This window comes from Oncorhynchus mykiss, chromosome 8, assembly GCF_057628025.1.
Source record: "Oncorhynchus mykiss isolate SJ-2025 chromosome 8, ASM5762802v1, whole genome shotgun sequence".
Classification (NCBI taxonomy): domain Eukaryota; kingdom Metazoa; phylum Chordata; class Actinopteri; order Salmoniformes; family Salmonidae; genus Oncorhynchus; species Oncorhynchus mykiss.
The window spans coordinates 4,396,523-4,408,796 of NC_143029.1; the positions used below are offsets into that span (position 1 = coordinate 4,396,523).

The window sequence follows — 12,274 nt, forward strand, 5'->3', positions numbered from 1 at the left end:
CATCTTCTGAATTAAGTGAATTGGAACTTAAATGAAATGGAGTTGACCCCTAAACGCAAATACAGGGCCCAGAACTGAAAACGTGATCTCACCAGCTTGCATGTATTTCTCCAGCTGTTCTCGTCTCTGCTCCACCTCGGCCGGCGTCAGCGTGAATATCTTCTTTGGGGGGAAAGCGGGTACCACGTTGTTCCCATACTCTTTCTTTATCTGGGAGGAAATTAAAAACATACAAGTTCAAGGTCTGAAACCAAATGGGAAGAAAAGGACTAAATATTGAGCATGTTATATTAATCATAATAATAGTTAGAACTACTCTGATACAGATCATATTGTAGCAACCTTTACGGAGAAGTAGTTTTTTTACAACCAAATCTATATTTTTTGGTTTTTAATGGCATGTTATAAAAAGGGTCCAGACTCCTTTTATGTGATTTCACGTTTTTTTGAGAAACAGCAAATCACTTCCTCATCCTCGTTGTGTACTACGGGGGGCCCTGAAAAAAACATTAACAAAGATTTCCCCCAAAAAAAACACCCAAATACGTCCGTTTAGAAACGACAAAGCTCTCAGTATAGTAGCACAGGTTTTTAGATGTTGTACACATGACGACATTGTCATTTCCGAACTGTTTCTGTTTTGTGCGACTCAAGACGTTTCCCACATCCAGCTGTTCCATTCTCCGTGAAGCCTGCTGCTACAGGTAACTACCAGAATAAAGGAAACACCAACATAAAGTGTCTTAATAGGTTGTTGGGCCACCATGAGCCAGAACAACTTCAATTATTTTGTTGTAAAAAAATTTAAAAAAACTCTTCCTTGAACCGAACACCTTGACAGTCGCTGGACCTGGGTTTGAGTCCCGGGTCGGGGCTGCCCCCAAATTCGCTACACTGGTGTCTGAAGTGGGATGTCGCCCCGTGAGGCCATTGGAGAGGTGTATCCACGTGAGGGACTTGGTATAGAGGAGTGTGTGGAAAAGCTCTCCCAAAAAGGCTGAGGGTAATGTAACAACTTCAACACCTCCTCAAAAAGGTTTGGCTTGACAATCGCTGGACCCAGATTTCAGTCCCAAGATAAAGAAAGAGTATGGGAACAATGTGGTGCCTGCTACAATATCTTTCAATTGTTGGTTACTTAAAAAAAAGTTACATTCTAAACATTTTATTCAGTCTTTATAATAGGAGTAATGGGTTGAGAGGAAAACATGGACACAAAACCGTTCCCCCAGGCCAAAGTTAAGCCGGAAAACATGGATACACAATGGTTCCCACAGGCCAAAGTTAAGCCAGAAAACATGGATACACAATGGTGCCCCCAGGCCAAAGTTAAGCTAGAAAACATGGATACACAATGGTTCCCCCAGGCCAAAGATACGCTAGAAAACATGGATACACAATGGTTCCCCCAGGCCAAAGATACGCCAGAAAACATGGATACACAATGGTTCCCCCAGGCCAAAGTTAAGCCAGAAAACATGGATACACAATGGTGCCCCCAGGCCAAAGATACGCTAGAAAACATGGATACACAATGGTTCCCCCAGGCCAAAGATACGCCAGAAAACATGGATACACAATGGTTCCCCCAGGCCAAAGTTAAGCTAGAAAACATGGATACACAATGGTGCCCCCAGGCCAAAGATAAGCTAGAAACATGGATACACAATGGTGCCCCCAGGCCAAAGATACGCTAGAAAACATGGATACACAATGGTGCCCCCAGGCCAAAGTTAAGCTAGAAAACATGGATACACAATGGTTCCCTCATCTGAAGCTCGTTGGAAAACGTGGTGTAACTTATGAGCAGTCTGAGGATGAATCACAGGTTTATTTCAAACCCAGTCAGTTCGGTAGATATGTGAATAGTTTCCATGTAAAACAGATCCAGACAGCAGACGACTGGTTTCTACTCTGTCTGGCCAGGCTGAGTTGATTTAACTCATTCCTGTTGAACTCAGGGACTTCATCATCAGACGATCTCAGGCTATAAACAAGACGTTTCAACTAAAGCCTCCCGGACCCCCAAGAACCATCTGGTGTTTTAATTCAGATCTGTGTTTTCAAAAAGGACAACATATCGCCGGTGTCCCAAATGGCAGCCGGTTATCTACTTTTAACCAGAGACCTATGGGTCCTAGTGCACTACTACCCTATAGGCCCTGGTCTAACGTAGTGCACTACTACCCCTATAGGCCCTGGTCTAACGTAGTGCACTACTACCCTATAGACCCTGGTCTAAAGTAGTGCACTACTACCCCTATAGGCCCTGGTCTAAAGTAGTGCACTACTACCCCTATAGGCCCTGGTCTAAACTAGTGCACTATAAAAGGGAATAGGTAGTCATTTGGAACTTAATCGTAGTGAAAAGCAGCAGGGTGTTTTTCATTTCCTACGTTAATGTACTGATGGTGTAGAGGAAGAAGCAGACCAGGGTCTCTGTGCTGGATACTCGCTCAGTATCCACAGGCAGACACACCAGCTACGTCTCAAATGACAACCTCTCTCCTACACAGTGGAATACAACCAGAATGCTATTAGGGGTACAGCCTCTCTCCGACACAGTGGAATACAACCAGAATGCCATTAGATACAACCTCTCTCCTACACAGTGGAATACAACCAGAATGCTATTAGATACAACCTCTCTCCTACACAGTGGAATACAACCAGAATGCTATTAGATACAACCTCTCTCCGACACAGTGGAATACAACCAGAATGCTATTAGATACAACCTCTCTCCTACACAGTGGAATACAACCAGAATGCCATTAGATACAACCTCTCTCCTACACAGTGGAATACAACCAGAATGCCATTAGATACAACCTCTCTCCTACACAGTGGAATACAACCAGAATGCTATTAGATACAACCTCTCTCCTACACAGTGGAATACAACCAGAATGCTATTAGATACAACCTCTCTCCTACACAGTGGAATACAACCAGAATGCTATTAGATACAACCTCTCTCCTACACAGTGGAATACAACCAGAATGCTATTAGATACAACCTCTCTCCTACACAGTGGAATACAACCAGAATGCTATTAGATACAACCTCTCTCCTACACAGTGGAATACAACCAGAATGCTATTAGGGGTACAACCTCTCTCCTACACAGTGGAATACAACCAGAATGCTATTAGATACAACCTCTCTCCGACACAGTGGAATACAACCAGAATGCTATTAGATACAACCTCTCTCCTACACAGTGGAATACAACCAGAATGCTATTAGGGGTACAACCTCTCTCCTACACAGTGGAATACAACCAGAATGCTATTAGATACAACCTCTCTCCTACACAGTGGAATACAACCAGAATGCTATTAGATACAACCTCTCTCCGACACAGTGGAATACAACCAGAATGCTATTAGATACAACCTCTCTCCTACACAGTGGAATACAACCAGAATGCTATTAGGGGTACAACCTCTCTCCTACACAGTGGAATACAACCAGAATGCTATTAGATACAACCTCTCTCCTACACAGTGGAATACAACCAGAATGCCATTAGATACAACCTCTCTCCTACACAGTGGAATACAACCAGAATGCCATTAGATACAACCTCTCTCCTACACAGTGGAATACAACCTCTCTCCTACACAGTGGAATACAACCAGAATGCTATTAGATACAACCTCTCTCCTACACAGTGGAATACAACCAGAATGCTATTAGATACAACCTCTCTCCTACACAGTGGAATACAACCAGAATGCTATTAGATACAACCTCTCTCCTACACAGTGGAATACAACCAGAATGCTATTAGATACAACCTCTCTCCTACACAGTGGAATACAACCAGAATGCTATTAGATACAACCTCTCTCCGACACAGTGGAATACAACCAGAATGCTATTAGATACAACCTCTCTCCTACACAGTGGAATACAACCAGAATGCTATTAGATACAACCTCTCTCCTACACAGTGGAATACAACCAGAATGCTATTAGATACAACCTCTCTTCTACACAGTGGAATACAACCAGAATGCTATTAGGGGTACAACCTCTCTCCTACACAGTGGAATACAACCAGAATGCTATTAGATACAACCTCTCTCCTACACAGTGGAATACAACCAGAATGCTATTAGATACAACCTCTCTCCTACACAGTGGAATACAACCAGAATGCTATTAGATACAACCTCTCTCCTACACAGTGGAATACAACCAGAATGCTATTAGATACAACCTCTCTTCTACACAGTGGAATACAACCAGAATGCCATTAGATACAACCTCTCTCCTACACAGTGGAATACAACCAGAATGCTATTAGATACAACCTCTCTCCTACACAGTGGAATACAACCAGAATGCCATTAGATACAACCTCTCTCCTACACAGTGGAATACAACCAGAATGCCATTAGATACAACCTCTCTCCTACACAGTGGAATACAACCAGAATGCCATTAGATACAACCTCTCTCCTACACAGTGGAATACAACCAGAATGCCATTAGATACAACCTCTCTCCTACACAGTGGAATACAACCAGAATGCCATTAGATACAACCTCTCTCCTACACAGTGGAATACAACCAGAATGCCATTAGATACAACCTCTCTCCTACACAGTGGAATACAACCAGAATGCTATTAGATACAACCTCTCTCCTACACAGTGGAATACAACCAGAATGCTATTAGATACAACCTCTCTCCGACACAGTGGAATACAACCAGAATGCTATTAGATACAACCTCTCTCCTACACAGTGGAATACAACCTCTCTCCTACACAGTGGAATACAACCAGAATGCCATTAGATACAACCTCTGTGACAGATTAGAATTATTGTCCCTCTAAAAATATAGATGAAGCTACAAAGTCCCACAGGCTTTCTGCTCAGCTGTCACTACCAATAACACTCCATTTTACATCCACTTCCAGTAGTTTCGCCAGCACCTGTAAGAACATTCCCTGAGGAAAGGGGTTTGTGTTCATGGGTTTACAGTTACTGCACCGTGACTACACTACAGATGAAGCTGGGTAAACTATAAGGGCTGGCATAGACACAGAAGTCACTGTTATTCAAGTCACAAGGTCTGAGTCTCGAGTCCCCAGTAGAACAGGTCGAGTCTCGAGTAGAACAGGTCGAGTCCCCAGTAGAACAGGTCGAGTCCCCAGTAGAACAGGTCGAGTCCCCAGTAGAACAGGTCGAGTCCCCAGTAGAACAGGTCGAGTCCCCAGTAGAACAGGTCGAGTCTCGAGTCGAGTCCAAGTCATGTATTCTAAGAGCAAGTCAAGTCTCAAGTTATGTTGACATACCAAAAGACCAGTAGGGTCTATGCTAGTAATTGTTGCTTGATTCTGCTGGTGAGCAAAGTAAACAGCTCATATTCCTGATCACCAATTTGTTTTGAAGCTGCACATAATGCCTTCGGAAAGTATTCAGCCTTTTCCCACATTTTGTTACGTTACAGCCTTATTCTAAAATAGATTAAATAAAACAATTTCCTCAGCAATCTACACGCAATACCCCATAATGACATCACAATACCTCATAATGACATCACAATACCTCAAAATGACATCACAATACCCCATAATGACATCACAATACCTCATAATGACATCACAATACCCCATAATGACATCACAATACCTCATAATGACATCACAATACCTCATAATGACATCACAATACCTCAAAATGACATCACAATACCCCATAATGACATCACAATACCTCATAATGACATCACAATACCTCAAAATGACATCACAATACCTCATAATGACAAAGCGATCAGGTTTTTAGAAATGTTTGCAAATTATTTTTTATTTTATTTTTTTAAATACCTTATTTACAAAAGTATTCAAACCCTTTGCTATGGTACTCAAAATTGCACTCAGGTGCATCCTGTTTCCATTGATTATCTTTGAGATGTTTCTACAACTTGATTGGAGTCCACCTGTGGTAAATTCAATTGATTGGACATGATTTGGAAAGGCACACACCTGTCTATATAAGGTCCCACAGTTGACAGTGCATGTCAGATCAAAAACCAAGCCATGAGGTGGAAGGAATTGTGCAAAGAGCTCTGAGACAGGATTGTGTCGAGGCACAGATCTGGGGAAGGGTACCAAAACATTTCTCCAGCATTGAAGGTCGCCAAGAACACAGTGGCATCCATCATTCTTAAATTGATTAAGTTTTGGAACAACCAAGACTCTTCCTAGAGCTGGCCACCTGGCCAAACTGAGCAATCGGGGGAGAAGGGCCTTGGTCAGGGAGGTGACCAAGAACCCGATGGTCCCTCTGACAGAGCTCTAGAGTTCCTCTGTGGAGATGGTTGTCCTTCTGGAAGGTTCTCCCATCTCTGCAGCAACCCACCAATCAGACCTTTATGGTAGAGTGGCCAGACGGAAGCCACTCCTCAGTAAAAGGCACATGACAGCCCGCTTGGGAGTTTTCCAAAAGCCACCTAAAGACTTTCAGACCATAAACTCAGACTCTGGTCTGATGAAACCAAGATTGAAATATTTGGCCTGAATGCTAAGCGTATCTTCTGGAAGAAACCTGGCACCATCCCTACGGTGAAGCATGGTGGTGGCAGCATCCCTTCGGTGAAGCATGTTGGTGGCAGCATTATGCTGTGGGGATGTTTTTCAGCGGCAGGGACTGGGAGACTAGTCAGGATCGAGGGAAAGATGAACGAAGCAAAATACAGAGATATCCTTGATGAAAAGTGCTCTGGAGCAGGTTAGGACCTCCGACTGGGGCAAAGGTTCCCCTTGCAACAGGACAACGACCCTAAGCACACAGCCAAGACAATGCAGGAGTGGCTTCGGGACAAGTCTCTGAATGTCCTTGAGTGGCCCAGCCAGAGCCCGGACTTGAACCCGATCAAACATCTCTGGAGAGAACTGAAAATAGCTGTGCAGCGACACTCTCCATCCCAACTGACAAAGCTTGAGAGGATCTGCAGAGAAGAATGGGAGAAACTCCCCAAATACAGGTGTGCCAAGCTTGTAGCGTCATACCCAAGACTTTAATCTCTGCCAAAGGAGCTTCAACAAAGTACTGAGTAAAGGGTCTGAATACTTATGTATATGTGATTTCAGGTTGTTTTTGTGAAAAAGTTCTACAAATCTGTTTTTTGCTTTGTCACTATGGGTATTGGGTAAATTGAGGAGAAATATATTTTAACGTAGATATATATTTGTTTTTAAGTCAAGGGGTCTGAATACTTTCTGAATGCAATGCATGTATGTTGCCGTCTTACCTGTTGGTGTAGGCCGAGCAGCTGGCTATAGCGTACCTGACAGTGCAGAACGCTATTCACATGGATGTTGAATGCCTGTAGAAGAGATGAGAATAGATTCTTTACTGAGCACTTCTCTCTAGCATATAGGCTTCACTTAGCAGTAAGATAATTTAAAAAAAATCAACGTCATTCTATTCATTTTTTGAAAATACATTTTAAAATTAGTCTTGTGTTTCTTAGGACCTGCCTAAAAATAAATGAAGAATTCATTATTTTGCGAGGGTGTAGCCTATATCCAATGGATTTGTTAAAATAAACGGCATGTGAATGGGAGATGGGGAAAACGGACTGTATGACTTGGGCTCTAAAAAACAGATTATATTTTATTTTGCAACACACTGTAAAGGTCTGTCTAAAAGGGTATTATTTAGTGCTACTCGGCTCACACGGTCTTCAATTTGCATCACGGAAACTAGGGAGCTTCCCGAAATGGCACCCTATTACAGAGGCGTCAAAGCTGGGAACCGAGACACTGAAGAACAACTTCTACCTCAAGGCCATCAGACTGTTAAACAGCTTCTATCTCAAGGCCATCAGACTGTTAAACAGCTTCTATCTCAAGGCCCACCAGACTGTTAAACAGCTTCTATCTCAAGGCTCTCAGACTGTTAAACAGCTTCTATCTAGAGGCCCACCAGACTGTTAAACAGCTTCTATCTCAAGGCCCTCAGACTGTTAAAACAGCCATCACTAACTCAGAGAGACTGAAAAACAGCTTCTATCTCAAGGCCATCAGACTGATAAACAGCTTCTATCTCAAGGCCCACCAGACTGTTAAACAGCTTCTATCTCAAGGCCCTCAGACTGTTAAACAGCTTCTATCTAGAGGCCCACCAGACTGTTAAACAGCTTCTATCTCAAGGCCATCAGACTGGTCAACAGCTTCTATCTCAAGGCCATCAGACTGGTCAACAGCTTCTATCTCAAGGCCATCAGACTGTTAAACAGCTTCTATCTCAAGGCCATCAGACTGTTAAACAGCTTCTATCTCAAGGCCATCAGACTGTTAAACAGCTTCTATCTCAAGGCCATCAGACTGTTAAACAGCTTCTATCTCAAGGCCATCAGACTGTTAAACAGCTTCTATCTCAAGGCCCACCAGACTGTTAAACAGCTTCTATCTCAAGGCCCTCAGACTGTTAAACAGCTTCTATCTAGAGGCCCACCAGACTGTTAAACAGCTTCTATCTCAAGGCCATCAGACTGTTAAACAGCTTCTATCTCAAGGCCCTCAGACTGTTAAAACAGCCATCACTAACTCAGAGAGACTGAAAAACAGCTTCTATCTCAAGGCCATCAGACTGATAAACAGCTTCTATCTCAAGGCCCACCAGACTGTTAAACAGCTTCTATCTCAAGGCCCTCAGACTGTTAAACAGCTTCTATCTAGAGGCCCACCAGACTGTTAAACAGCTTCTATCTCAAGGCCATCAGACTGTTAAACAGCTTCTATCTCAAGGCCATCAGACTGGTCAACAGCTTCTATCTCAAGGCCCTCAGACTGGTCAACAGCTTCTATCTCAAGGCCCACCAGACTGTTAAACAGCTTCTATCTCAAGGCCATCAGACTGTTAAACAGCTTCTATCTCAAGGCCATCAGACTGTTAAACAGCTTCTATCTCAAGGCCATCAGACTGTTAAACAGCTTCTATCTCAAGGCCATCAGACTGTTAAACAGCCATCACTAACTCAGAGAGGCTGCTGCCTACATGGAGACCCGATCACTGGACACTAACAAACTAGTCACTTTAAAACAATGCCACTCTAAATGTTTTGCATATCTTACATTACTCATCTCATATACTGTATTTTATTCCATCTACTGCACCTTGCCTATGCTGCTCGGCCATCTCTCATCCATATACTCATATGTGCATATTCTCATTCACCCCTTTAGATTTGTGTGTATTAGGTAGCTGTTGTGGAATTGTTATATTACTTGTTAGATATTACTGCACTGTCGGGACTAGAAACACTTGCATTAACATCTGCTAACCATGTGACCATTAACATCTGCTAACCATGTGACCATTAACATCTGCTAACCATGTGACCATTAACATCTGCTAACCATGTGACCATTAACATCTGCTAACCATGTGACCATTAACATCTGCTAACCATGTGACCATTAACATCTGCTAACCATGTGACCATTAACATCTGCTAACCATGTGACCAATAACATCTGATAACCATGTGACCAATAACATTTGATTTGATTTAGTGCACTACTTTAGAACAGGGCCCTATTCCCTTTATAGGGCACTACTATAGACCAGGGTCCTATTACCTATGTAGTGCACTACTATAGACCAGAGCCATATTCCCTATATAGTTCACTACTTTAGACCAGAGCCCTATTCCCTATATAGTGGTACTACTATAGACCAGAGCCCTATTCCCTATATAGTGCACTACTATAGACCAGAGCACCATTCCCTATATAGTGTACTACTATAGACCAGAGCCCTATTCCCTATATAGTGCACTACTATAGACCAGAGCACCATTCCCTATATAGTGCACTACTTTAGAACAGGGCCCTATTCCCTATATAGTGCACTACTTTAGACCAGGACCCATAGAGTTATCATTAATTATAGCAGGGCTATCCAGTATGTGGAATAGGGTGCCATGTCAGACACAGTGTAGATTCATTAAGTGTTGCTCTGCTCTGGGAATACATTGCACAGGGTAACCCAAACCTTTCACACACAGATGTTTTTTGTATTGATGCAGTGGACACAATAACACACTGTTAGGGATATAAAGTAATGAATGAGTGTAACACAACCTGAAGTTAACTTGTTGGCTCAACTTCCCTGTTTGTTTTGACAAGAGCTACCAGGCTCCTCCTACGCAACAGTAATGTTTGGAATCAACAAAAGCCAATCAGTGGTGTCAGATGTAGCGCCCAATCACAGGCAAAGCGAACATGAACCACTGTTTTCCATTGTGAAAGGCTTCATTAAAATTACATTTCTTCTTGGAACACTGAGGTGTTTGGTATGATAAAAACACACAGCCAACCCCAGTCTTCCCTCTTCTTCTCAGACACACAGCCAACCCCAGTCTTCCCTCTTCTTCTCAGACACACAGCCAACCCAGTCTTCCCTCTCCTCAACAGACACACAGCCAACCCAGTCTTCCCTCTCCTCAACAGACACACAGCCAACCCTGTCTTCCCTCTTCTCAGACACACAGCCAACCCCAGTCTTCCCTCTCCTCAGACCCACAGCCAACCCCAGTCTTCCCTCTCCTCAACAGACCCACAGCCAACCCCAGTCTTCCCTCTCCTCAACAGACACACAGCCAACCCCAGTCTTCCCTCTCCTCAACAGACACACAGCCAACGCCCGTCTTCCCTCTCATCAGACACACAGCCAACCCCAGTCTTCCCTCTCCTCAAAGGACACACAGCCAACCCCAGTCTTCCCTCTCCTCAACAGACACACAGCCAACCCTGTCTTCCCTCTCCTCAGACCCACAGCCAACCCCAGTCTTCCCTCTCCTCAAAGGACACACAGCCAACCCCAGTCTTCCCTCTCCTCAACAGACACACAGCCAACCCAGTCTTCCCTCTCCTCAACAGACCCACAGCCAACCCCAGTCTTCCCTCTCCTCAACAGACCCACAGCCAACCCTAGTCTTCCCTCTCCTCAACAGACACACAGCCAACCCTGTCTTCCCTCTCCTCAGACCCACAGCCAACCCCAGTCTTCCCTCTCCTCAAAGGACACACAGCCAACCCCAGTCTTCCCTCTCCTCAACAGACACACAGCCAACCCAGTCTTCCCTCTCCTCAACAGACCCACAGCCAACCCCAGTCTTCCCTCTCCTCAACAGACCCACAGCCAACCCTAGTCTTCCCTCTCCTCAACAGACCCACAGCCAACCCCAGTCTTCCCTCTCCTCAACAGACACACAGCCAACCCCCGTCTTCCCTCTCCTCAACAGACCCACAGCCAACCCCAGTCTTCCCTCTCCTCAACAGACCCACAGCCAACCCAGTCTTCCCTCTCCTCAACAGACCCACAGCCAACCAGTCTTCCCTCTCCTCAACAGACACACAGCCAACCTCAGTCTTCCCTCTCCTCAACAGACACACAGCCAACCCCCGTCTTCCCTCTCAACAGACACACAGCCAACCCCAGTCTTCCCTCTCCTCAACAGACACACAGCCAACCCCAGTCTTCCCTCTCCTCAACAGACACACAGCCAACCCCAGTCTTCCCTCTCCTCAACAGACACACAGCCAACCCCAGTCTTCCCTCTCCTCAACAGACCCACAGCCAACCCCAGTCTTCCCTCTCCTCAACAGACCCACAGCCAACCCGTCTTCCCTCTCCTCAACAGACCCACAGCCAACCCCAGTCTTCCCTCTCCTCAACAGACCCACAGCCAACCCCAGTCTTCCCTCTCCTCAACAGACCCACAGCCAACCCCAGTCTTCCCTCTCCTCAACAGACCCACAGCCAACCCCAGTCTTCCCTCTCCTCAACAGACCCACAGCCAACCCCAGTCTTCCCTCTCCTCAACAGACCCACAGCCAACCCCAGTCTTCCCTCTCCTCAACAGACCCACAGCCAACCCCAGTCTTCCCTCTCCTCAACAGACCCACAGCCAACCCCAGTCTTCCCTCTCCTCAACAGACCCACAGCCAACCCCAGTCTTCCCTCTCCTCAACAGACACACAGCCAACCCCAGTCTTCCCTCTCCTCAACAGACCCACAGCCAACCCCAGTCTTCCCTTTCCTCAACAGACCCACAGCCAACCCCAGTCTTCCCTCTCCTCAACAGACCCACAGCCAACCCCAGTCTTCCCTCTCCTCAACAGACCCACAGCCAACCCCAGTCTTCCCTCTCCTCAACAGACCCACAGCCAACCCCAGTCTTCCCTCTCCTCAACAGACACACAGCCAACCCCAGTCTTCCCTCTCCTCAACAGACCCAC

At 45.1% G+C, this 12,274-nt stretch overlaps 1 protein-coding gene across 5 annotated transcripts in view; it reads right to left on the bottom strand.

Moving 5' to 3' along the window:
- The window catches only part of LOC110529264 (sorting nexin-17), a 66,532-nt gene that overhangs the window by 36,848 nt on the left and 17,410 nt on the right, over positions 1 to 12,274 (bottom strand). For all 5 annotated transcript variants that reach the window (XM_090242428.1, XM_090242427.1, XM_090242426.1 and 2 more), the window contains exons 2-3: positions 7,276 to 7,350; positions 93 to 210 (exon numbers count right to left, since the gene is read on the bottom strand). In XM_090242428.1, the coding sequence (XP_090098554.1) occupies positions 93 to 210; positions 7,276 to 7,350 (193 nt within the window). The remainder of the gene's footprint in view (positions 1 to 92; positions 211 to 7,275; positions 7,351 to 12,274) is intronic.